The sequence below is a fragment of the Prionailurus viverrinus genome, chromosome D3, assembly GCF_022837055.1.
Source record: "Prionailurus viverrinus isolate Anna chromosome D3, UM_Priviv_1.0, whole genome shotgun sequence".
NCBI classification, from domain to species: Eukaryota; Metazoa; Chordata; class Mammalia; order Carnivora; family Felidae; genus Prionailurus; species Prionailurus viverrinus.
Genome location: NC_062572.1, coordinates 23524082 through 23551165, shown reverse-complemented (window position 1 = coordinate 23551165; position 27084 = coordinate 23524082). Strand labels below are relative to the sequence as shown.

Sequence of the window (27084 nt, the reverse complement as noted above, 5' to 3'; positions counted from 1 at the left end):
TACCCCCCACCAGGTTCATACCTGCATCCCTATGACATCTGGGTTCTACCACCAGTTCCCTGCTCAGTTAGTCTCTAACCTTCCACCCTCTGAGTTCCCCCTAAAACTGGGAGCTGCTGGCCAGAGTCAGACCTCTGTGTTTTGGGCCACAGCTCTTGGACCTGCCCCAGCCTTGTGTTCTTCCCTATCACCTGCCTCCTAGCCTCTCTTATCCCACCCCACACTCTTCCTCAGCTGGAAATACTTTTCCTCTTAGTCAACCTTGAACATTCTTCATAACCAGCCCCGATACCCCTTCTGTATTGCCCCTCAGCTCTTTCTGAGAGTGTGCACCTGTTGTGTGGTTACCTGCCCCTGGTCACCCCATCAAAGAGCCTTGGCAGGTTGGAGCCTCTTGGTTTTGTAGGTAGGGGTTAGGGGTAGGCTCTGAGGCACTCATAGCAGTGGGGGGGATGGGCCTATGGAAGGTACTGTCGTGCTTCTGAAGACCTTTGAGGAAGCTGACCCTGGCCCTTCCAAACTATGAGACCCACTCAAGTTATCTGTTGATCAGGAGAATCAAAGAGGGATCTGGCCTCTGGAGAGCCCTCTGAGCCCCCTTCTATGTGTGATCTTGGGCAAATCCCTTCCCTCTCTGAGCCTCAATTTCCCCAAGTATAAAATGAGGGCATTAAGCTTGGTCTGCCACTTTTGAGCTTCTGGTCTCATCTTTATTAAACAGATGCCTAGAGACTCATTCAATTCCATTCATACAATCTTGGTAAGTGCCTTACTGAGAGAAGGCTCTTAGTCACTGACATCATGGTGTAAACATGTTCTGTTCTTGCTTTGAGATAAATAGCTTCGTTTTCTCTCAACTTTCAGCACCAGTGGGCAGATACTAGGTCAGAAGGTTAGAGGTATGTAGAGGTTGGGTGGGTGGATGGCTTAAAGCCTTCTGGTGGGATATCTTTATCTTCCAGCCTCTGTCAAGGCCACTGAGGAGGCTTCCCACCAGTTGACATGGTCCTTTTAGTTGAGTTAGGCTTCTGACTCCAGGGAGCCCAGAGGTGAGCGAGGGAGTCCCTTTCCAGAGTTTGGGCCCTTTTCAGGGTGCCCTTCACAGTGGAAGACACTGGGGCCCCAGGTTCGGGGACCCTTGGCAATCCCAGTAGAACCTGGTTCTGGCTTCTTCCTTCCCCCTTCCCCCACTTGGCCCTCATTCATGGCCTGCCAGAGTAAAGCCCAAAATCTCAGACAAGTTAGCTTTAAGCTCGCTCACCCCATCACTGTGGAAGCCACTCACCCCTCTGAGCCTCCTCACCCTGAAGAAGGGTAACTGCCACCCACTATATATTAATAAATGCTACCGTTTGTTGCCTGGCAGCTTCCATTTTTCTGTGATGACCTCATTTGATTCTCCTAAGAATCCTATGCAGTAGACGTGGTAAATGACCAGCCCCATTTTAGAGATGAGGAAACTGAGGCTTGAGGTCACATAGGCACCACTTAGCCCAGTACACCCGTTCTCTCCAAGTCAACAACACAGTCTGGGGGGTGGAAGCTGTTGCCCAGCCCCTTTCCAGCCCTTGCTGGTGTACTTACTGCCTCTCCAGGCCCTGATCAACCTCTGCCTCTTACGCCAGGGAGTCTCCCCAGCTTGCTGATGCTGTTGCTGATGCAGATGTCAGGGACTCTGCTCATGGTGGTGTTGACGTCTATCCTAGGCATGGGCTTCTGCATCTTCACCCACTGCTGCTGGCTCAGGGCACAGAGCCTTGCAGACATGTCCAGCTGTAGGCCTAAGCAGCGGGGTCTAAGGAGCCCCCAACCCCTACCGAAGTTTTCCAATAAAGAGATGTTCACCAATGACTCTATTACTTATGATTTTCCTGAGGCAGTTTGGGGAAATAAGGCCCCCCAAAGCAGGAGCTAGTGTTGGGTCTATGAGGCCCCTGGGAATAAGCAGATCTTGTGCCTGCCAAATGTGAACCTGGGCAGGAGTGGTGGGGTGGTGGGCAAACCTGTGGCTTACCCGGGGACACTGAGACTAGGGTGCTTCTCCTTGTCTCCTCTAATATTTGCCCAGCAGCCCCCTAGGCAGAGGTTGGGCCTCTCCTGGATGCCTGAGACCCAGGCCCATCTGGAGGCTTTGCACATCCTCTTGCTGTGGGCCAAATAGTGGTGTGCTAGTGCTGTTCATAGGGGCCAGAGCTGATATTGTTACCTTTTTAGGAATCATTTTAAACAGAGCCATTATTAAAAATTAAATGAGGGGGAGAGGCTGGTGCAAGATGCCTGCAGTGTGTCAGAGCGTCAAGGGCCTGGTTGCTGTAATAACCGAAAGAGTCTCTGGCCCGGGTCTGGCCACGGCAGAGTGGCAAGGGGCCACTGCTGTGCTTCTGGACCTGCCCAGTTCCAGTGGGGAGGCCCAAGCCAAGAAATTAGGGAAGAGCTGGAAAAAAAAATTAAATAAGGTGAAAAAAAGAAGGATATAAACAGATTTAAATGCATTATATTGGGGCACGTGGGTGGCTCAGCTGGTTAAGTATCTGACTTTGGCTCAAGTCAGGATCGCATGGTTCATGAGTTTGAGCCCTGCTTCGGGTGAGCACAAACCCCTCATCGGGTGAGCTTGAACCCTGCTCAGATGAACATGAGCCCCGCTTCTCTCTCTCTCTCTCTCTCTCTCTGCCCTTGATTACTTGTGCCCTTGATTTTCTCCCCCCAAATAAATAAATAAATAAATGTGATATATTGGGGCACCTGGTTGGCTCAGTGCAGCTCTTGATCTTGCGGTCATGGATTCAAGCCCCATGTAGGGTGTAGAGATTACTTAAATAAGTAAAACTTTACAAAAATGTGTTACATTAAAAACAAAGGTACTGAAAAGTTATCATCACGAAGAAAAATTTGTAGCTTATGTGTGGTAATGGATGTTCACTAGACGATTATAATCATTTTGCAATATATCCAAATTGCAAATCATCTACACCCAAAACTAATATAATGTCAATTATATCTCAAAAAACCACACACACACACACACACACTCAACCAAAAAAGAACAGGTAGTAACACTCAAAACATGTTGCTTCTTGGTGATTTTACTAGACTTCATTATTATCTACACTCTTGAGGTTATTTATATTTCTTGTTATCTGTTTGGTGGCTGTACTCTATTAGAGTATTAGCATGTTGCTTCTACAACTCTGTGTTCAGTAACTTCTCTTGGGTAGCTTGAAATAGGTCACAATGGGACTATTAAATTTTTTTTTTAATGTTTATTTATTTTTGAGAGAGAGCATGAACAGGGGAGGAGACAGAATCTGAAGCCGTCTTCAGGCTCTGAACTATCAGCACAGAGCCTGATGCAGGGCTCAAACTCACAAACCATGAGATCATGACCTGAGCTGAAGTTGGACGCTTAACTGACTGAGCCACCCAGGTGCTCCTTGATGGCACTGTTTATACCACGAAGATCAACAAATCAGGGTCCTCTTGCCTGGGGAGCCAGTAAATTAAACATTTACCAGCACACTACTGCTCTGGCCCTCCTGCCAACCCAGGAGGTGGGTCATAGCACCATCATCCCCCTGTATAGACCCACATCTAGGATCAGAGAGGGCAAGTGACCTGGCAGAGGCCTCACAGCCTGTAAGGTCATAGGTAAGACTCATCCCTGGTCTGCTCCTTCTCCCAAAAAAGCCAGGTGGGGAGAAGGGAAGGTGGCCTCGGCTGCAACCCTTGCTCCTCTGGAGCCTTCACTCCAGCTTTCCTCCGGCTGCTACCCCAGCGCCTGGTGCTCTGGCTCAGGCCCTTCTCGCTCTTCCCTGGGTGTTCCCATTCACTCATATAGTTTCTGCCCCAATCCTCTGCCACCACGTGTCCTATCTGTCCCCTCCAGGCTTGGATGAGGGCAGCAGCCTCTGGCTTATCTCCCCACCACACCCCCACCCCCACCCCTGGCTTTTCTATCTACCCAACATTCTTATAATGTTCAGAACAGAGTCCAGACTCCTTGTGGGGACTCTTACTTAGATCCCTACATAGTATGGATGACCCCACCCTTGCCCCTTCCCCTAAATCTTCATTTCAGCCATTCTGTCCTTTTTGGTTTCTTAGATCTGACATTTGTCTTGACTGGGCTTTCTCATACAGTGTTCCCTCCTACTGGACACTCCCTTCCAACCTTTACCCCACCTCACACTGTAGGCCCACCCTCCCTCCGCTGACTATAGCCTACTCAATTCCTTCCCCCTCAAAGTACCCTCTGACCCCCTAGTGCTGGCTTGGTAGCTTCCTCTGGGCTCCCTCCAGCCTGATACTTCCTCCATTGCCTGAAAGGAGGGGCAGGCCCCTTTTGGGATTCACGGGCGGGGAGGCTTGTCTTTTCCCAATGCCCCCCAGGCCTTTGTCCGAGAGCATTCTGGGAGTTGGGTCTCCCCGGTGGCCACTTCATGCAATGCTCAGCATCACCACAAAGAGGCAGCACCACCAAACATGCTTTGTTGGCTGTTTCAAACTGCCTCCAGGGTTTTTGAGAACAGCATGTTAGTGAACCCCTGGGGGCCTGCACCAAGTCCTGTGCTAAGCACTTCCTGCCATGTGGCTCATTTACTCTTTACAACCACATCATAGTTAGGTCTGTGTTTCTTGGAGTTGGAGTCACTAGCCTAAGCTCACACAGTCTGTCCCCCACCCCTACCTGCCCTCCCATGTAACTCAACATTCTCTCCAGTTCTTCTAACTTCCCTCTCTCCCTCCTCCCCTAACCTCTCTCAGCCCAATTCTGATTCTGTTCCCATTGTCTTCCAACTCATGGTTCTCTACACAGCAAGGGCAGAGCTGATTCACAGGCTGTGTGACCATGGGCAAGTTACCTAACCTCTCTGAGCCTCGGTTTCCTCACCATACAATCTTCTATAATGAGCTCCTAAAACTGCTGCCAGGATTATAGGAGAAATGGCTCACAAAGCATTCAGCCAGAGCAAGGCTCACAGAGAGAGCTCCACAAACACTGGCCATTATTAGTGTGTCAAGACACCTCTACTTCAAGGGCAATTGATTGAATCATTCCATCTGATGACTAATCCAGATATAAATTATGCCAGTTATATGCTTCAAGGATTCCACTCCCTAAGAATTTATTCAGAGGAAATAATTGGATGATTGTCCAAAGATGTGCAGCTGAAGGTGATCGTCGTGGACTTATTTGTACGAACTAAGATCTTGGGAACTCCTTAAATGCCCAATGCATAAAGGAACATTCTTCTGAGCTGATCGTGCTGGTGGCTGAATCTCCCCAAGGGCCTTCTGTTCTGATACCTCGAATGACTCCAGGCAGCCTCCACGATCCAGTCCCAACACCTCAGCGTGGCATTCAGAGCCTTGAGGCCTTGACAGCCTCATCTCTCATCACGACTCACCCCTGCACCTGCATTCCTGCCTCTGCTGACTCCTTACCGTTCCCTGGATGTGCCCTGTGCGTTAGCCTCTGTTCCTTCATCCAGGCTGTGCCCTCTCCACTTCCGTGTTCTTCTGTTGCCAGCCCCAGCTCTGATGGTACCTGCCCCATGAACACTTCTCGACTTTTTCTCCAGACAGCATCATCTTGCTGTGCAGCCCCCTCCATCATCATGCCCCTCCCTCCCCTTGGACAAGAGTTATGAAAGACTGAGAGCAAACATGGATGGAGCACTTACTGTGTGCCAGGCACTGTACTAAGCACTGTGTTATACAACCTCCACCAGAGCCAGTGCAGTGGGTTCTCATCCTACAGGTGAGAACATGAAGCCCACTGTGCGGTAAGCCTTCCATCAGCATTAACTCTTACAGACCTCACTAAATCCTCATGAGTAAGGAGGACGTTGGTATCTTTTCTAAAATCAGGAGGCACTACAGGCAGATGGGGGAGTGTGGAAGTATTTGGCCTGTGCCCAGCTCAGCCATGCCCTAGGCTCACCTGTGGGCTCCAGAGGAGGCTTGTTCCCTCCCCAGCCTCCTCTGGACCATTTTAAGGGGGCTTGTGGAGGGGGGGCAGCAGTGTTTCTTTTCATTATCACCACCCCCAGGGGCCTTCTGCAGGTTGCTCTGGTCTTGCTGCAGCTGGGTAAGTTCTGGGCAATGGGGATCCCTTGGGACCTGGAGTGCTGGGTGGGGGTCCTTCCCCCCCTCCCCGAGCTGAGCCTCCCCCTATCAGCAGTGCACCTGGTGAGCCCCTTTGAGGATAACTTGAGGAGCAGCAGGAGCAGACTTGGCATCCTGGGGATACCTGGAGGAGGGGACTTCTTTCCTGATGGCCTGTGAGTGGCTCTGCTGGTTGCCTTTCAACACTTGGCCTCACCTCCTAACGCCTCCAGCCCCTGGAGTTCCTTGCTGCTTCCCCCACTGAGAGCTAATGACACTAGAACCCTGGGTCACCTATTCTTCTTCCCTGACCTTCACCCTGCTTCTTGGGAGTCTTTCAGCCTTGTCCTAGGCTGAGCAGGATCCTCCTGGAGTCCAGGCAGTCCTGCTTCTTGAGGCTCGGGGTCCCCAGCCAGGCAAACTTGGGGGGCAGAGGCCCCCCCAGTTATGCACCCCTGGCTTCTAAGGCAGAGCTTGTCATGCAGTAAACACCTAGCAAACGCTAAACAGATGCCTTACATTCGTATCTTAAAAAAAACAAATGAACACCCAAAAAGCCTAAAACTTCTTTCTGGTCTTTGGTCTGCCATTGCCCTCTGGGATGAGATAATCCTTCTTCAGACAGGGTGGTGAGGTGGTCAGGAGCCCAAATGGTAAAAAGAATTAATTGGGGCTATGCAGGGGTGAGTGTGCTTTTACACCACTGCTCACACAGACGAGAAGAAATAGGGAAAGGTAAACTCAGGTTTCATTTTTTTTTTAATTTTTGAAAAAAAAAATTTATTTTTGAAAGAGAGAGAGAGAGCACAAGTGGGGGAGGGGTAGAGAGAAGGAGACACAGAATCTGAAGCAGGCTCCAGGCTCTAGGTTCCAAGCTGTTAGCACAGAGCCCGGACGCAGGGCTCAAATCCACAAACCAAGAGATCACGGCCTGAGCTGAAGTCGGACGCTTAACCAACTGAGCCACCCAGGCACCCCAAACTCAGGTTGTATTTTAATGCTGTTTGGTATCCTTAGAGTCTTGCCATATGAGAACTCCAACCTTTAAATATTTCTGGAAGAGGGGCATCTGGGTGGCTCAGATGGTTAAGTGTCTGACTCTTGATTTTGGACCAGGTCATGATCTCACAGTTTAGGAGTTTGAGCCCTACATTAGGCTCTGTGCTGACAGCTAGGAGCCTGCTTGGAATTCTCTCTCTCTCTCTCTCTCTCTCTCTCTCCCTCTCTCTCTGCCCCTTTCATGATCACACATTCTCTCTCTCTCACTCAAAGTAAATAAACATTTAAAAAAATATTTCTGGGGCACCTGGGTGGCTCAGTCAGTTGGACATCCAACTTCAGCTCAGGTCATGATTTCACAATTCATGAGTTCGAGCCCCACGTTGGGCTCTGTGCTGACAGCTCAGAGCCTGGAGCCTGCTTTGGATTCTGTGCCTCCCTCTCTCTCTGCCCCTCCCCTGCTCTCTCTCTCTGTCTCTCCCTCTATCAAAAGCAAATAAACTATAAGAAAATAAAAAAAAATTTGAATTAAATATATTTCTGGAAGAGACCTTGCTTGGGAGTTTGAATCTGAGTTCTGCAGCTGAGAAGCTGCATGTAACACCCATGGGCAGATGGCAGCAGGACTTCCTGCCTCAGTGTCCACATCTGAAAAATAGAAGTGGTTGTGCAGTTCACAAAGTATGTGTGAAATTTCCCCAAATGGCAGCTATGATGATACTCAGTGCTGGTCAAGCTCATTTGAGCAGCTTCTCTTTGGCCTTCCCACCCCCATTACCTCCCCTGGGGTAACTTGCCCAGGGCTTGCCCTTCAGTCTGGCTGTGGGGACCCACCAAATGCCCTTGACCTGTGGTGCCTCTTTCTCTGCAACCACTCAGCCTAGGCCACTCCTTGGGCAGGAGGTGAACAGTTCTGTTGCAGGTGGCCTGTCATTGACCCAGCATGGCCCTCTGAAGAACCCCTTCCAGGAGCCTTCACCCTGTATCACAAAGCCCCAGCAGGTGACTCTCCAGGTACTGCATGGTGAGTCTTGGGCTGTTGTGTATATGTGTGTGTGGGGGGGGATGGAGTGTGGACCCCCGAGGGTTGCCTAAGGGGGAGATCAGAGTGTGGTCTACCTATACCATCTTGTGTCTGGCCTCAGTCTTCTGCCCTTGGTGGAACAGGTGCACACCCATTTGGTAGATGAGACTGGGGTAGAGAACTGAGGTTCAACCGTCTCTCTGAGCCTCCATCATCCTACCTGTAAAATGGGTCTAGCAAACACTTCTAGGACCATTCAGGAATAAATGGAATTATGGTTGTGACCTAACAGGCATGCAGTATATACTTGTTAGGAGGTGGCGATGACTACTTACCAGGAATAACCCTCTTCCCTCTCTTCCCCCAGATGCCTTGCCACCTCCCCATGTAGAAGGCTCATGGCTGACTCTTGAAGCCTACATCCAGCTTGTGTCAAACTAGGCCATGAAATTCTACGTGGATGAGTGTGTGGGCTCTCAGAGCCATTACCTGAACCACTCCCAGAGAATATACACCCTTGTCTTCAACTGAGGGTCTAAGAGGCTACAGAGGGAGTAAGAGGGAGGGCAGGGGCTTATCCCTACCCTGATGTCTTGCTGAGCTGGGCCATTGGTGTGATAATGTAGAGGGGTCTATCTTGTTGTACTTGGTCATTGGTGACCAGCCTTTTTTTGTGTCTGATCTGAACTTGTCTGGGTCTGAACCTGCCACCTGGGCTATAGTTTGGCAAAGGATGGGCTGTCCTTGCCAGCCAGGATGCAAGCTGTTGAGTGACTATAGAGGCCTTAGGGTCTGCCGTTTGCTCAGGCTAAACACAACTGTCCTTGAACTCTGGTAATGGGGTGGACATTCTTTAATGAGGCTTTAAGGAGCAAGAAGGTCCCATAGTATGAGCTTCTTTGTGGATTCACAGGAAACTTGTTCCAGCCAGTCTCTGAGTTGAAGATCCCTGTGGTCCCCTTGGCTGTCCCCCGGGTGCCTCTCAATAGGTCCCAGATCTGGCCCTTGGTCCAGGCAGGACAATGAGACACTACAGTTCAGCGTGGAAGCCTTCATGCTCAACAATGATGTGGAAGAGAATGAGGCGAGGACCATGCCTCAGGCCCAGCTGGAGGTGCTGGGGACTCTCTTCCTGTTACTTTGCTTCCTTTCCCAGAGCTATTTTGGGCAGAGCTGGAGGTCAGCCCAGAAAGGGAGTGCTGGATCCCCTGATAGGGTCTACAAATAAAAATATAGGATATCCAGTTAAGCTTGAATTTCAAATAAATAATGAATTTTTTAGTATAAATATGTCCCAAATATTGCATGAGACTGATTTATACTAAATTTTGAAAGATTTAACTGGGTGCTCTGAATTTTATCTGGCAACCCTAACCCCTGAGAATGGCAGTGGGATAGGGATCCAGAGTTGGGATAACACCCACAGCACTGGCTTTGGCTGCAGCTCTGACCATAAGGTGAGTCCCTCAGGGTCTCACATTTCCATGTGTGGGATCAAGTTTGGGATCAGGCCTGGCTCAAGGATTGCATGTTGGGGGTGGGTGTTGGGAATTACCACTCACCCCAGAGAGATCTTGATAAATGTGATTATGAGTGAGGGAACCTGGGTAACCATGGCTTCTGTCCCTCTGATGCTGAAAGCCTGGGGCTACTTGGAGCTTCCTTCCTTTGTATCATCCTAAGATACTGTCATCATGGGAAGTACAGATGTGCGACAGACAACTGTCACTGCTTGATGGTTGTCCCAAGATGGCACTGGAATTTCCTAAGTGTATGCCTATTTATAAAGAGCTATACTTGACACTTGACTCTTCGCTTTCTTTCTTTTCTCGATTTACTTGTTAACTCATGCATAGAACAGGAAATGAAAATCCTGAAATCCTGAGAATCACTAATATTTGTATATATGCTAAGTTAGTGTTTTGTAAAATAGGATTCTTTTTTTAATGTTTATTTATTTTGAGAGAGCATGTGAGAGTGCATGTGAGTGGGGGGTGTGCAGAGAGAGAGAGAGAGAGAGAGAGAATCCCAAGCAGGCTCCGCAATGTCTACACTGAGCCTGACGGGGCTCAAACTCACGAACTGTGAGATCATGACCTGAGCCGAAACCAAGAGTCGGACACTTAACCAACTGAGCCATCCAAGAGCCCCTATAAAATAGAATTCTATGTGCCATTACAGAATTTGTGTCTGGCCCCCACTCTCAACATTAAGCACATTTCTCTGCATAGGAGAACATTTTTGTATTCTCTTATGAAAGTTAACAGCTACATAGAACCCAGTGTCTGACCAGGTTGTAGCTTAACCAGGGCCCTGTTTGAAACCAGGACTGCAGTGAGAAAATACTCATAGATAAGGGAAAATAAGAATTTTCTTTCCAAGGACCTGTAATAGACTGGGGCTGTGCCTTCCACAGACTGGCCTGACTTCCTCCCTGCAGTGCCCAGCTCAGGGAGATAAATAAGATATAACATGGTTCTACACGTGGGTGGCTGTCAGGGGCCATGGGTGCCCAGGAGGAACCTCTAAGTGGGTGTTGGGGTCCCAGATTCTTCCTTAATCCATCCTTCCAGGTGTATATCACTTGCTGACTGAGCACTTGGAGTTGGACAAGACCCTTTGAGTCTGGTTGGAAATCCTGTTTTTATAACACTTCCTCATAGAGGTGAGTGTTCTCTGTTTCAAGCTGTAGGACGCTGGACAAGCCCTTTCACTATTTTGGGTCTCCAGGACCCCCATTTCTAAAATGAGCATGTTTGCTTCCATGATATGTGGGCCTTAAGTCCTGGAAGCTGGCCAATGGAGAGAGGTTGAAAGGCCTCACCTGGCCCTGTACTGGGATGCTTCATCTGGACCAGTGGAAATCCTTACCCTGGAAATATAGGTGGCCTCTCCCTGGTATAGGCAAACCAGGGAGAGGAAGGTCCAGGGAGGCCAAGTGATGGCCTGCTGTCACCCAGCTAATACTGCCATGCTGGAATCGGACATGGGGTAGACTGTCCCCCTCCTACCTTCCTGACTGAGCGTGTCTTTCTGTCTGGACCACTGGAAGCTGACAACTGACAGATAAGTGGGAGAGTTCTGTGTGTGACTGCTGTGACTTTGGCTGTTCCCACCCAAAAAGAGGCCGGCGCCGTGGTAAGGCAGAGCGGGACCAGGTTAGAGGGGCTACTGAGGGCCTTCGGCTTGTGTGGGCAGATGGATGTTACTGAATCTGCCATGGGCACAGCCCCTGGGCTGGGAAGGTAGCAAGGTGGTGAGTCAGGGGGCAGGGGCCAGGAAGAAATTGTAGCTTGGGTGGGATGGGCTGTGGGCTGTTGGGTAACCCATGTGGGTGCCTTGAGGAGGAAGCTTGCTCTGGTGAGGGCAACCCTGCTTGGTGCCAGGACCTCATGATATGTATACTAATAACATTCCCCTGCCCTCCTTTACCAAACAAATATAATAAGTATGTAACCATCCAAGACAATTTAGAGACTTCAAAAAGATCTAAACCCACAACTCAGACCATTGTTAACTAGCATCTTAGTGTAACCATATCCAGACAGCTTTTGTTGTATATACACATTAATATAATGGTCCAGTTTTTATTCTGTATTCCAGTATTCTATAATACTCTGCAGACAGCTCTGTAGGTCAGATATCTCTTTTACATTTATGACCGTACGAACCGTGGAATGGAGGTATTAGAATTTATTCGGTCCCTTGTGGATGGATATTTGTGCTCTTTAGGTATTTTTCTCTTAAACCTTGTTAAGTGACAGCTCACTGTCCTTTGCCCCCTGCCCCCATTTAGTAGTTGAACACACACCTGCTTAGGAGTTACCTGGCTCCAAGTCTCTGCCAAGGGCTGGGAGGGGAGGAAGATGCCAGGGCTAACAGCTTCCCCTCCACAGAGTTCCAGGCGAAGGGAACACCCATATGGTAGTCGTGGGACCACTGACAATCAAGAAGCTGCTGATGTCATGGTTTAAAAGTAGGTGCAGGGCGGGGAGGCAGCCTAGGCCCCAAAAGGTCTGGTTCCACCATCCAGGTTCGTAGACACTTGCTCTTGGTCCTGATCTCCCTGCCTTATCTTATCCCAAGCCACATCCTGTTTTTCCCCACATGTTCCTGGTTTTTCTTTTTCTCCTTTGAATAACTCTGGGCTCAAAGTCTGCCCCAGCTGTCTTGTGTGGCCTGCCCTAACCTCCAGGCAGTCCTGAGCCACTCCCTGGCCCCATCCTTCCCAGCCTCTTGAAAGACACTGAAGCACTTGGTGGCAGTGGTGCTGGTCTTCAGCTGTGTCACTCTGCTACTGATCCTGTTCCTACTGGCTCTGAAGAAGTTAGTCCAGGCCTTTGCGCTGCACTCTCCCCTTGGCTGCCTAGGGAGCATGCTGGCCGACCCAGGATGCCAGGAGTTGAAACCAGTGGCTGAAGCAATGGAGAGACCCTCTTCTGAGGAGGAGATTGATATGGTGTCCCAGTCTGCCATCAAGGAAAGCTTGGAGGCAGCAGGCCCTTCAGAAGACAACTAAACCACTCTTTTACACACAATAAAATTTTCTATTTCTCTAGTGCTCTGGTCTTGGGTTAACTCTCTCTGGCTGGCACTTGTGTATGTTAGCACCATGTGTTGGGGGACGAATCGGACCTCTTAACTGCATGATGTGAAAGTGGGCTCTCTGGAGAGGCCACTGCAGTGGTGGCTTCCTGAGGAAGGTGCCTGTTTGGCACCATTTGGCTTGTTCTCTGCCTGTGGGTTGCCCTGGCCTGGGGCCTGCATGGTAAGTGTCCCAGACTGCCAAATTTGATCCCTCTTCTGGGAAACAGCCCGTAGCTACCAAGGGAAGCTGAGGCCTTTCCTTCCCAGTCAGTTCTGGGCCATTGGAACTGAAAGGTAATTGACCTTCACACACTGTAGGGAGCATGCAGACCTCAGTCTTTCTGCCCCTACACTGCTTGCCGACCATTGCTGTAATGGGGTGTCCATCAGCCAAGGTAACGAAGTAGGGCCTTTTCCCCTCCCCCTACACCACCTCCTGGACATTCAGAACTGGAGCTAAGTGGCCCCTCAGTGAGGCTGGGAGCTGGGGAGGACTATTTCTCCACTGGTGGTGGAAATGAGGTGGGAGCTGATTTGCCATGGCTGGGTGTCAGCAGATGCTGAGGGACACTTTTTGGTTCTCAGCTCCAGCCCTGGCCTGGGCTCCCTGTGCTGCCCTGTTTTTTGGTAGCAAGTACCCTTCTGCTCAAAGTGATATCCCTGAGCAGCAGTAGAGGAGGTGAGGCAAATGAGGGCATCCAGTGGTGCTTATGGCTGCCTCAGTTTCGAGGGTGCAAAGGTCCACCCCCTCATCCTCTTTCTGACTCCTCTGCAATGTGGGATCCTTTCCCTCGGGGGCAAGGGTGAGAGCGCCATGTCCATCTACCATGCACCACTGATGCCTGAGCCAACCTCTCCCAAGGACCCCTTGGCCCACATTGCTGATGTTACTACAGTCTTCCAAGACAATGAGCCCATCCTCCTCTTCCCTTTCTCCCTTGCTTCACCCTCCCTTCTCCCTCATTTGTAGGGTGGCCAGATAAAATACAGGATGTCCCATTAAGTTTTAATTTCAGATAAACAATAAATTTTAAGTATGTCCCAAATATTGCATTTCCCCCCATAAATATGACAACCCTCTCTTCCTTTTCTTCTCTTTCTCCCTCCCTCACCCTCCCCATCTCTGAGAGTTGGCAGTCTTATTCTGGCATGTTGCTGTAGTAACATGAATTTGGTGGGAGTGAGCAGGTGGGGAGGGTAGCCTTAACTTCAGTGCTATTTCTGCCATGCATGGGCCAAAGGAAACAAGGCCAGTGCCTTTTGGGAGCTCAGTTTCCCATCTATAAAGTAGAGATAAAATCCTGTACCTGTAAGCGCAGATGGAAAGTGCTAGCTGCTGCTGAACGTTTGCTTGATTGGTTTCAGAGTCAGGCCTCCCACTCCGGCTCACTCCAGCAGCCTTGGTCCTGGGCAACCCATTTCCAAGGACCAGTTAGCCCTTTGGTTCCCACCCACCCATGTTCTCTGTGTAATTTGTTTCCTCCTGGCAAGAGTTGTGTCAGGATGTAGGGCTCAAGCCAGTGAGGGACTCCAAGTCCCTGACTTGGAGTAGGAACATTGGGGAGACCCTACTTCTCCCTCAGTCACCCAGGGCCATAGTGGGTGTCAGAGGGTCATGCTTCTCAGAGGCCATGTGAACAGTGGACAGCATGCTAGGTTTAGAAGCATAAGGTTTAGAAGCATAAAGTTTAGAAGCTGGCCCATTTTCCCATGAGTTTCCTTGAACAAACATTATGCAGTTGAGTACTGGTGGGTCTCTATTGCCTCAGCTTCCCAATGGGCATAACACATATTTTGTCCTGGGTGTCAACTAAGGACACATCTACTGGAAGCTCTAGGACAAACAAATCATTCCTTCTCTCCTTTTTTGTGTAAGTAGGCTCTTAGGAAGTGGTATTAAGGGACAATTAAGAGCAATGTCTTCGGAATAAAGAAACAACAACAACAACAACAAAAACCCTGGATCTTGAATCTGCCATTTAAGAGTTGTATGATGTTGGGAGTGACTTCACCTCTCTAAGCCTTAGTTTTCTATCCATAAGATGGCCATGATAAGTGGTCCCAGGGAAGGTTTGAGTGTGAAATAGGCTAAATTCATTAAGCACTTGGCACCATGTGTGATATGCAAGACATCACTTACCAGATGATAGCTGCGATTTTTAAATTTTTAGTGCCAGGCAGCAGCTAGAACCAGATAGGACTTCCTTTGCTTCCGGTAAAATTTCTTTAATTGTTTAAAATATAAGCTGTGAATTCCAAGGGAAAAGGGTAAGGGTCAGAGTGATGGGTTGGGAAAGCTGTGTGCTGAGTCAGACAAAGCCTTATGCAGGCATCTCCTACCTACCTGAGGGGGCAGCCACTCCCAGAAACCTGGGGGCTAGATCACCTGGGTCCTGCAGGAGAGTCCCCTGCTTCCACAGCCCTGTCTCTGTCCGAGGTGCTGAAACCTGCTCCGGGTAAGGTTCCTTCTTGTCAGGCATACCCATGAATTACTTGCTCATTACCTTAATTCAACTTCACAAGTATACATTGAGCATCTACTGTATATGTATCTAAAAAGAATTTAGATATACCTGTAACCCACGTGGCTCATAGATGATAGGGAAGAAATTCAAACACACACACAAATGCCTTAGAAGAAGTGAGGACAAAAGCTAAGGATTCATTTCCTATTTCTTGGGTTTCAGTGACATTCACCTCTTGCTTTTGCCTTGCTTCTTCCCCTATGCAATCTTGGCATCCTCCAAAACTGTGCCTCTCATACCTTTCCTGATCTAACCACAGCATATAAGTCTTCCCCAAGGCAGCTTTTTCTCTACTCACTAGTCTCAGTGTCAAGAGGAGTAATGATCAATTTCTGAGGGGATAGTATATAGATAGACAAAGGAGAGGGTCAGGGGTCTCTGAGAAGTGAGGGGGCAGCCTAGACAGGGGTGAGCTCCTTGTCATACTTCTGCATGCCCTCGTCTGGGAGCAGCACCTCCACTGTGAAGCTGACCTTCTTGGCGTGGACAAAGCTATAAGTGTTGTCAAAGCGCAGGACATCTGGGGAAACAAATGGACCGATGGGTAGTTAGATCTGGCTTCATACTCCCCATGTCTCTGCCCTGGCCACCGGAGGGATGACAAGCTCTATTCCTAATTGCTGTGTTTGCCAAGCTGGGGCAAGTTCTCACTACTCCTGTCCCTTTCCCATGGGAGCTGTCACCCTTGAGCCATGTCTGTAAACAGACACTGACCTCCTCTTGGCATGTGCCCAGGCTGGCTTTAGTTGCTCCAACCGACAATGAGAACAATGGCCATTGCATCCTATTGTCTCTACACCTGGACATCGCATGATAGAGGTGTGGGGTGGGCAGTTGAGAATGTCAAAGGCCTCTCAGCCTCTTGGATAAAGTGAGATGCTGGATAAGGCCTGTGCACACCCTTTACTTCCTCACAACCACCCCAAAAGGCAGGGTTTGTAACCTCTGCTTCACAGATGAGCAAGCTAAGGGTCTGGATTGGTAAGATTTTGCCCAGTGTAATGCAGCTACCATGAAGCTGAGGTGGGACCCTGGCATCACACTCAGCTCTGTGGCTCTGGACAAGTTGATTTACTTCTCAGAGCCCCAGTTTCCTCCTGCAAAATGTTGCATCTGCCCTATTCTCTGCCTGTGTCCTGAGTGCTCTCACTCCCTGCAAGGCCTATGTGTCTCTGGTTCTTGGTGTGTAGCAAATGCTTGAGAGTGGGGCCTGAATGAACAACTGTGTGAATGAATAGCACTAACCTAGGCTGTATGTTCCTGGGGAAGGGGGTGGTCACTGACCCTCTTTTTCTCTCTCTAAACTGTGAGACAGGTGGCCTTCCAGAGCTGGGGCCCAGCCAGTGTAGACTTACATACACCAGCTTCTGAGCAGGTGAGGCTCCCGTCCTCAGGCACCATGTGGGCATTGTAGCGCTGGCTGGGCAGCACTTCTGTCATCTCCCCAGCCCTCTGTCGCTCCCCCATCTTGGTCTTCAGGAAAACACCAAAACCAATGTCTGCACCATCAGATGAGAACTGCCACCTGGGTGAGCGGGAGGAGGACAAGTTCCTGCTCAGTCTGATGGGAACTTGAGGGTCTAAGACACAGCCAGGGATGGGTTGGTGGCCTGGTGCTTACCTGAGGACACAGCCTGGGAACAGAATCTCATATTCCACCTGGTGTGAGGAGCCACGGTTGATCTGCACTGAGTGCTCATACTGAGTCTTCACTTGGTCCCGCACATACATGGACTTGGGGATCTCCCCACCATAGTTAATCTGCAGACACAGGACAAAATGGGCTTGCTTCTCTCTTTTGGCCATTGCATTGTTTGTGCTGTTTCATCTGCTTGAGATGCTTTCAACATCTTCTGGAAGTATCCTGCTCACCCCGTCCTCTCCCACCCCCTGGGAAACCTTCCCTGACCCTACAGGGTCAAGGCCTCTTCTGGAAACTTCCCCTTCCAGTTCATCCCTCTGAGTCAAATTTTCCTCATTTCTTGTTTGCCTATACAGCTTCTGAGAGCCCGTTGATGGTAGGGCTAGGACTGTCTAGCTCAATACCTGGCTCACAGGGGTTTCTCCATAGACATTTGTGGAATGAATGGATGGGTGAGAAAGGAACTCAGCTCTATTCCTTTCCTCTCCCCTGTCTGGGGCTCTTCATACCTTAGTTAAACATTTGGGGTTCCCATCTGGGTCAGTCAGAGTCCCCCCAAACTGAACAGGCAGTTCCTCGGGACTGATTAATTTCAGCAAACCGTCCTTCCAGTTGCCTGTGGGCAGAGGGGTTGAAGAGTTGTTACCAGGCATGGAGGGGACTTGTCAGCCCCTCATTCCCACCAGGGGGACCTGAGCTTGGGGAGAAACCCTACAAGGATTAGGCTTCCAGGGCCAATTCCTCAGCTTCCCAGGCCTCAGACTGCAGGAAGTGTTTTCCAGCATTATGTTGCTATGGAAACATGTTTCCTCCTAGGTGATGGGTTGGCACATTTTTGAGGGTCTTCCAGTCATGAGTAATGAAGATAAGAATTATCTAATTGTCTCAAGAAGACTTTATTTTTTAAAAATGTTTATTTATTTTTGAGAGAGACAGAGCGTGAGTGGGGGAGGGGTAGAGAGGGAGGGAGACAGAATCCAAAGCAGGCTCCAGGCTCCGAGCTGTCAGCGCAGAGCCTGACGTGGGGCTCGAACCCACAAATCATGAGATCATGACCTGAGCCAAAGTTGGATGCTTAACCTACTGAGTCACCCAGGTTCCCCTCTCAAGGAGACTTTAAAGCCTTATGCGGTCAAGGACCTTGTGGGGGACCCTATAGCACATAAGTGGCATTTATTGACCTTTCCTTCTCTGAATCACATCTTCTCTTCTACTGTTCTTCCTCATCCTCCCCAGCCCAAATTGGCTTTATTTTTTTTTTAATTTTTTTTCAACGTTTTTATTTATTTTTGGGACAGAGAGAGACAGAGCATGAATGGGGGAGGGGCAGAGAGACAGGGAGACACAGAATCAGAAACAGGCTCCAGGCTCCGAGCCATCAGCCCAGAGCCTGACGCGGGGCTCGAACTCACGGACCGCGAGATTGTGACCTGGCTGAAGTCGGACGCTTAACCGACTGCGCCACCCAGGCGCCCCCCAAATTGGCTTTAGAAGCACTGAGGTGTTGAGTGTTGAAAGGAAAATGAGGCTCATAGGCTCATTGGCTGATTGACTATCAACCAAACTGAAACTGATAAGGAAGAAGGTGTGAAGGCCTTAGTCACCAAAGACAGGGAATGAAGCAGAGGTAACTGGAAAGACTTTGTCGTGTAAAATACATTTCGCTTCACTTTTGGGGACACGTTTCTGAGTCTAAGTGGCACAGAGTTCAGGGGATAGAACTGGAATTACTTACTTCCCAATACTATAATTTTTCTGCGAGTGTCTTCACTCAGGAAGGGCTTCATGAGGTTGTAGCCCACAGGGAACAGTTTGGTGGCTGGAGAGATATAAACAGAGATAATGGAGGAGAAAATAATTCCAGTGGGCCATTCTCTCCATAACATTCATAGCCAATCATATGGAAAAGTCATGAATTGGAAAATGCCCTGCACCTGACAAACCATTCAACAACTGGTCAACCAGCCAACAAACAAGCAAGCAACCACCCACCCAATCATTCATCCAATCTATCAACAAACCAACAGAATGGCCAATCAACTTATCTTCTATTCAGCCCACCAGTCAACCACCAACCAGTCAGCCAACCTACCAAATAGTGAAACAACCAATTATCAAATCAGCCAACCAGAAAACCCATCAGCCTGTTAAGCAACCAGCTAACCACCCAGCCAATTACCTTCTGCAACCAGCAGAAGATCTAGCCAAACAACAAACCAGTCGGCCAACCAACCAATCTACCAACTAGCTACTCACCTACCTACTCAACCAAAAATGCCAGCTGATCACTCAGTCGACCAAACTAACAACTATACAACAAACCAACCAGTCACCCAACCAACCAACCAACCAACCAACTATCCAACCAAACACCAGTCATTCAACTAGACAGCCAACCAACTTGCCAGTAAACTAGACAATCAACTAAGCAGCTAATCAACAAATCAACCAATTAACCAGCCAACCATCAAATATCCACACACCCTTCCATCTACCAATCCACTCAAACAACAACACAAATACCTATTGAACATCCACATGGTCCCAGGCCTACAAAAGATACAACAGAAGTGGAAAATCAGAGGCCCTGCTTTCAAGGAGCAGACAACTCAGGAAAAAAACCAGGATGAACACACATAAGACAACTAGAGGCCTCCAGAAGACAGCAGACAGGAGAGGCCAGACTTGAATGTTCCAGATGCCAGTACCACAAGCAGTTTGGGAATGGAGAGATCAATGTAGGTGGGAGAAAAGAGTGAGGATTCCTAGAAGAGCTAGTGTTGGAACTGCCTCTTCTCGCAGTAAGGCCAACCATAGAAATCGCTATTTATGGAGCACTTACTTTGTTCCAAGCACTCTAAGTGATTTTTATGAAGCCAAGCAACCAACCTGCCTCACTACTACCCAGGAAAGAAGGCACTTTTGTTGTCCCCAGGGTTCAAATGACGAAACAGAGGTACAAAAAAGTGAAGTCACTTGCCACACCTTTCACAATGAGCATGAACTTCAGGGTCTCTGGGTAATTCTCTTCAAGGAGGCCAAAGAACTGTGGAACCAAGAAAGACCCCATCAGAGCCTACATCTCATCTTCTCCTATCCCCATCACCTTTGCAATCTCCCATCTGGAGTGTTCAAAGAGAGATAGAGGGTTTCCCTTCTTTTCATCACCTCCACTGGCCTCTGGAGGACAGCTTCGCACCTCAGACAATAACAACCACACTTTAAAAACAATTATTTTTAGAGTAAATCTTATAGTAATTATAGTATAGCAATATTAATGACTATTGTATATTAAATGTTCATTATTTGCCAAGCACTGTGTACACATTTTATATATCAACTCACTGGAATATCCCTACATCCCTTTGAAATGCAGAATATCAGTGTCCCCATTTTGTAGGTAAGGGAACTGAAACATGGAGGGATGAAGTGACTTGCTGGAGTCACAGAGCTAGGGATGACAGAGCTGGGAAGGGTTGGAAGAAGGTGGTCCTGGTGGTGTCAGTACAGTGTTGAATCTGAGGCCTGATTTGTGGGCTCTTTCAGGAAACACATTAAGGCCATTTAGGTCCTGAGTCACAGTGCTGGGGCCCAGAAAGTCCACTGTCTTTTACCAAATCCTGGCTCTGAGTGAGCAAGAAGGTCACTGCAGACTGAACTCATCATTAAAGTAGGCAGGGGCCACCCAGGGGCCTTCTCCTCACCTCTTGGTACACTTCCACCAGAGGTTTCCAGAAGTGCTTCAGTCCCAGGCCCTCACAGTCAAATATCATCACAATGGTCTCAATCTTCTTTCCCAGCTGCAAGGATGAAAACAAAGACCAGTACCCAGGTTTAGGGTGCAGGCTCAAAACTTGGGAAATGGTGACCCTAGCACATGACCCCTCAGAGATTCTTCCTGTCCCCTACTCTGAACAAGTGAACAAAACAGTGAATGCATTTACCCACACATCCACCCGCCCATCCATCCATCCATTCATCCATTATCCATTTATAATCCATCCATCCATCCATTTGTCCATTCATCCATTAATTGGCCCACCCATCCATCAATTCACCCATCCATCCTTTCTTACTGCCATTCAATCATCCATTCATCCCTCCATTTGTCCAACTGATATTTATGAAGCACCTATTTTGTGCCAGACACTGAGAGTATAACATATAATACTCAATAATCCACAGTTCTGGTCCTCAAAGGGTTCACAGCCTGCTTGGAGAGACTGACAAGCAACCAGATCACTATAAGTTCTGAGATAGATGCTGCAAATAAACAGCACAGGAACTGTGAGAATATATGTTAACCCATATATGACGGGGACATCAGAGAAGGTGACATCTAAGTTTGAGACATGAAAGATAGAAGGGAAAGAGCCAAGGGGAGTGTGGGAGGTAGGGGTGTGCTGGAAGTAGAGTTATCCAGACAGAAGGAACAGAACGGGCAGCCTCAGAGGGAATAACAGTAACTAGGGTTGAGAAATATGCATGAAGCTCTGTGTGCTGGGCCATACATTTGCATTATCTCATTTAATCTTTGCAACCATTATTTATTATTTATAGGTGAGGAACAGGCTCAGAGAGGGGAGACCACTCTCCAAGAACACACAGCTAAGAAGCAGCAGAGCTGAAATTTAACTCCAGAGTCCTTTGGTGGTGATAGTAGAGAGCACAGGTGTATTCCTGGGACCATGTTCCCTGGCAGCCTCACCTCCCCACAGAGGAGCTGGCCTTACCCGCTCTGTCTGCAGGTCACACTCATGCAAGATGCGCTCGCAGTCCCTCATCTTGGTCTTAAGCAAGTCTTGCTTGGTGACTGAGAAGAGCAGGCCCTTTGGGTCAAGTGGTCCAATGATGTCATACCACACGGGGCAGCCATCCCGGTCATAGCCACACAGGCCTCCAGGCATGTACTTTTGGATCACCTGGGCATGGAAAAGATACACAGAACTTGGCATTATTCACCTCCCGGAGACCCCCAGACTAGGTTAACTTGGGTGGCCCAAGCCTACACACAACATGATACAATCACTGTCTCTTCCCTGAAGGTGGCACTATTGTCCAGGTGAGAAAACTAAGGGACCTTCAGGGGAGGGCCTTACAATGAGTACATGGCAGAGCCAGGCCTTACCTGGGCCTGGCTGAAGGCTTCTGGAGTCCTTAATGTTCTGGAGTCCCCCCGCCCCCAACATCTCCCACGTTCTTTTCCATTGAGAGAAGTTAGGTTTAGTGATGGAAAACATGGATTCTGAAGGTCAACATGTCTGGTTCAAATACAGACACTCCTGCTTCCTTGTTGTGCATCCTTGAACAAGTGACACTATCTCTCTGAGTCCCATTCCATTCCCTCTTCTGTAAAATGGTTTAGATACTTCCTCCCTTAGGGGACTGTTGGGGAAACTCCCCAGTATCAGTGACTGGCCCACAGTTCATGCTCTACAAATGCAACCATGTCCATTGTTTTACTAAGGTGCCAGTGGGTGGGACTGTTCTCTCCAACTCCTTAGTGGGTTAAGTTTCTTTCCCACCAGACAGGATGTTCTGAGCAAGACCCTAGAGGTGAGGGCTCAGAGGCACAAGCTGACTGTGGTGGTGAAGAACCCAGCTTCATGAATTCAAATCCCAGCTCCACATTGGGGCTGTGGGACTTTGGGTAGGCTGCTTAACCTTTGCTGGACCTCAGTGTCCGCATCTGTAAAATGGGGACACTTGCACCCACCTCACTGAGCTGTGAGGACTAAATAAGTTCATGCGGCTAAAGTTTTAACTCAGGTCAGAATCTCATAAACACCCAGGAAATATTCATAATTATCATAGGAGAGGTGCCTGTAGGCCTGTGGGCAGTTCTACAAGCTTCCCAGGCTTTCTGGCCTTCACTCATGCTTTCCAGTGAGCCAGAGACTGTTTGAATGCTGTGTCTGTAAAAACTTGGGATGTGTGTGTGTGGGGGGGGGGGCGGTTGGCTCACCTCTGGGGGCTGCCAATCAAGGATGTGATCAATGTCCATGGACTTCCGGAACTCCATGTACTGAAAGAGAGAGGAGAGGTAAGGTCTCACAGGCTCCCAGCACCTCTGAGATAGGGGCTCAAGACATGGATTGCCCCCCACAAAGCCTTTCCCCAAATCTCCGGGGGTGGATGCATCTCACCTTGCGGAGCATGGCCTCTGATTTCTGCAGGTCAAAATTTCGAGCTGTGTGAAGATGGAAGGAAGGTGTGAGGTGACAGAGAGGCTACCTTGTGGTTACCTCGTCCTGGTTCTGGGCTGTGAGGAGCTAGGCATGGCACTGGGGGCCCGGGGAAGGACCTTCATTCTCTGCACCCTCCCTTCTCCTGGACCTGAACATATGAAGTGAGATGGCATGGCTGGATTCTGAGAGCCATGAGTTGTTGTGGAACAGTTGGGACAAGGCCCCTCTTGCTGCCCCTCAACCTGATCCGCCCCCCACCCCCCAACCTCTGCCCTCACCTCGGAGCCAGCGCAGAAGGAAATAGTCATCAGGATTGGGCAGGGCAGGCAACACATCCTGCACATTTTCTCGGAACTGGGAAAAGAGATGCTGGTTAAAGTGGCTTCTGCACTTAGCCTTTGCCTCCAGACCGAATAATTATTTTCATCATCCCTTCTCTTACACATGCAGTCTGGTGCATAATGGTGGAAGGATGGGTGGGCAGATGGGTAGAAGGAGAGATGGATCATTGGATGGATATATGGATAGATGGGTAGGTGAATGCAAGTAAGGATAGATGCTAAGTAAATGAATAGAAAGAAGAATGAATAGAGGAATGGGTGGGTAGATGGAAAAAGAAGGAAGGAGAAATCAATGGATGGGAGGAGAGAGAGATAGTTGAGTAGAGAAAGGAGAGATTGGTGGGTGAATAGAGAGCAGGGGGGATGGATAGATGGGTGGGTGGGGTGCAGGGTTGGATGAAAGAAAGGATAAATGAGTGGGTGGGATGTGGGCAAGTGGATTGGAGTATGGAGGTATCCATAGTTCTTTCCATGTGCTGACTCACCAAGGCTTCTGCCTTTTTTCATTCCATTTTCTACAAAAGCATGGTTAGTGATTACGTGTCCCCTTCCCCATTGACCATGGGGATGACAACACACCCTGCCCTATCTCGCTCTTCCAGACAGGTTGTCTTTCAGGGTCCTGGGGAAGGAGGGGGAACAGACTCAGAGGTGCAGACCATTAGCATCCTTAGTCTCCCACCTAAGGGGCCTGGGAGGGATAGGAAGGGGGCAGCTGTTTGGTAGAGCTCTCTAGTTCTGGTTCCTACATGAGAAGTCAAGTTTGATCTGGCGCACACACTATTATTGCTTGGATGCGGTACTGTTCCATCAACTCCTGCCCTGGACAGAGCTGATGTCACTGGCCGCTTTGGAGCATGGCCCTGGGTAAGGTGACAGTAAAGGGAAAATATCAAAGACACTCTAAGCCAACAGAGTGGGCCAGGGCTCTGGCCACCTCCTCCCCTTGCCCCTCAACCCTTTTCTTCTGGGGGTCCAGGGAAAGGGTCTCTCACCTTGGCCAGGGTCTCTGCCTGCTTGGGGCTCAGGTCTCCGACTCGGCCACTCATGGTGTCTGGTTGCGGCTAGAGGAGTGGGGGACGCTTCAGGCAGAAGCCAAGCTTGATCTGTGGCCCTGACCCAGCTAGAGCCTTTTGCCCCACTCCTGGGTGTGGCTCCAGGCCCCTCCTCCTTAGCCAACTGTTGGATTGCACGTTACATAATTGGGATTAAGTGAGGTCCCGTGCTTGGCTCTGAGACAGGTCTGGGGGGGCAGGTGGGCACAGGATAGCATGCCAGAGGGCATGGTTGTCCAGACTGGGTGCCTGTAAAACCTCCATCCATGCTCCCAGACCTCTAGAGAAGCGGGCAATGTCAGGAGGAGTGAGGACTTCTCCCTGCAGGCACTCTTTCTCTCCCATCCTCAGTCTCCCCATCTCCCTAATGAAGAGACCCCACACCTGGAGTTATGCAAAGGTCACCCCCTACACCCAGCTCTGACTGGTAAGAGTCAGGGACTTGGCCAATCCAGTAAATAATTCATTCAGTTTGTTGGGGGTGGGAAACTCACATCCTTTTTCACCAAGCATCCATATTTAAGAAGAGACAGGCTAGGGCAGAAAAATGGAACTCAAATGTGTCCTTGCTGAAGGTTTGTTTTTTTCCACAGGATCATAGGACTTCTATGATGCAATGCTGACCCTGAACCTTCAGCATGAGGAAGGGCTGAGCACCCCCACCCTGTTGCCTGCTTTCCCATCACTGCGATCCCTCATGCCCTGGGCCCTAAGGGAGAGGTGGTGCATATTGATAGTCTTGGGGGACAGTGAGGGTGTCATTTAAAATTTAAAAATTAAATTTTTTTAATCATTTAAAATTAAAAAATAAAACATTTTTTAAATGTTTATTTATTTAACAGAGAGTGTGCACAAGCTGGGTAGGGGAAGAGAGGGAGAGGGAGAGAGAGAGGATCCCAAGCAGGTTCCATACTGTCAGCACAGAGCTCAACACAGGGCTCAGACTCACAAACTGTGAGATCATGACCTGAGCCAAAATCTGTCACCTGATCTAAGGAGACAGAGTCAAGTCAGATGCTTAACCTACTGAGCCACCCAGGCACCCTTCGGATTTCAAAGGCCTGATCAGTGAGGGGTGTCCACCAAGTATGCGAGGTGATGAAGGAAGCCCAGAAGATTTCCCTGCCTTTTGATTTCTGTCATGCTGCTTGATGTTCCACCATTAGAAATGCCTGCGAGGCCCGGCCCTCCTCCCCATTCCTCTATGAGACATCCCTTTCAGGATAACATCTCTGAGTGTCGTTTGTCTCATTTATGGAATGGGGCTATCAGTGCTTGGCCTGTCCTTATGCAGAGAGAAGATCTAAGGAGACATATAGACTGTCAAGGGTCATAACATCTAAGGGATTATTCTTGTCCAGCTGCCAGAAACTCCAAGAGAGCAGAGGCCACATTGTCAATGGCTATCTGTAAAGAAACCAGAAGTGCATCTGCTTGAGATCACAGCATATCCATGTGGTCACCTCTTCCAGGACTTGAGGTGGTCCAGGTGGGCTGAAATGGCCCCTGGGCTAGCCCAGGGCTCTCCCAGGTTCCCTGTCTGTAACCATCCTGTGTTCCCATCCCTGGACTATCTTGGGACTTCTTTAGGCCAGCTGACATCAGTTAGTGCTGCACACCTTCTTTGCTCTGGGCCCTGATAGAGTCTGGCCCAGGAGAAGGGGGGACATCTTTGGCCATCTCCTTCCATCTGAGGCACCTGGCCAGGCATACTCAGGAGCAGTTAGGTAACTCCACACCTCAGCCCCACCCCACTTCACATTCCAGCGTCTTTCTGCAAAGCCCCAGCTGCTGTCCACACCCACTTCCTGCCAGACTGGTGGCAGATGGAGATTGGGTTTCTCCACTGCTCTCTCATTAGCCCCTAATCCTGCTTATTTCCCACCAGTCTCCTTTCTCTCCCTCATCCCTCTAATGTGAGGTGCCCCAGTTATTTCTAGGGACATCAAAGGCTGGGCAGGGAGGGTCAGGAGGAGTGCCTATTGCGCCCACAGCATCATCATTCATAGCAGCATCCAATAGAACTTTCCACAATGATGGAAATGTTCTGTATTTGGGCTGTCCTATTGGACATATTTGGTAGCTTCTAGTTAGATAGGAAAATGGTTAGTGAGGCTGGGAAATATAAGTGTGAATTGAATTAAATTCAATTTTGATTAATTTTAATGAATTTTACTTTAAATCACCCCTATGGTTTGTGGCTACCATATTGAACAGTGCATGTTCACTACACTTATTGAAGGCTTATTCCATGCCAAGCTCCATCCTAAATGCATTACCTCGTTGAAGCCTCAGAACACCCCTAGGGGTAGGTACCATTATTAAGCCCGTTTTACAGACAAGCAAACTGAGGTATAGAGAAGTTAAGTAACTTAGCCAGAGTTAAGCCCAGGCAATTAAGTGCTCTGTTGTTGCACAGTCTCAGCTCCAGGAGTTTCCGTCCTAATCAGGGAGAGGACCCAGACACAGAAGTCACCCCAATGGGATGCAAGTGGTATTTGAGCGAAAGGAAGGATGTGAGTTAGTGGATTAGAGTAGAGGAAAGGGCATTCCAGGTGGAGGGACCAGCATGGGCAAAGTCACGGGGGTGGGAAAGTGAGGAGTGTGTGCAATGC

General features: G+C 49.2%; 1 protein-coding gene across 1 annotated transcript; it reads right to left on the bottom strand.

Annotated features, from left to right (window-relative positions):
• Positions 1–15028: 15028 nt before the first annotated feature.
• On the bottom strand, positions 15029–24463 carry LOC125149143 (SEC14-like protein 3). The gene is made up of 12 exons (XM_047827878.1): positions 24410–24463; positions 23352–23427; positions 23032–23075; positions 22851–22910; positions 21619–21807; positions 20590–20685; positions 19871–19931; positions 18621–18704; positions 17395–17501; positions 16865–17004; positions 16599–16768; positions 15029–15763 (listed from the first exon to the last, which is right to left on the bottom strand). The coding sequence occupies exons 1-12, from the start codon at positions 24461–24463 to the stop codon at positions 15642–15644; spliced, it is 1203 nt and encodes a 400-aa protein (XP_047683834.1). The 3' UTR covers positions 15029–15641.
• Positions 24464–27084: the final 2621 nt, after the last annotated feature.

Coding starts and splice junctions, on each gene's coding strand:
- LOC125149143 (XM_047827878.1), bottom strand. CDS start 24,463: ATGAGTGGCCGAGTCGGAGACCTGAGCCCCAAGCAGGCAGAGACCCTG. Junction 23,428..24,409: donor AGGCAGAGACCCTGGCCAAG/GTGAGAGACCCT, acceptor CTCTTTTCCCAG/TTCCGAGAAAATGTGCAGGA. Junction 17,005..17,394: donor ACCCCAAATGTTTAACTAAG/GTATGAAGAGCC, acceptor CTGTGTCTGCAG/ATTAACTATGGTGGGGAGAT.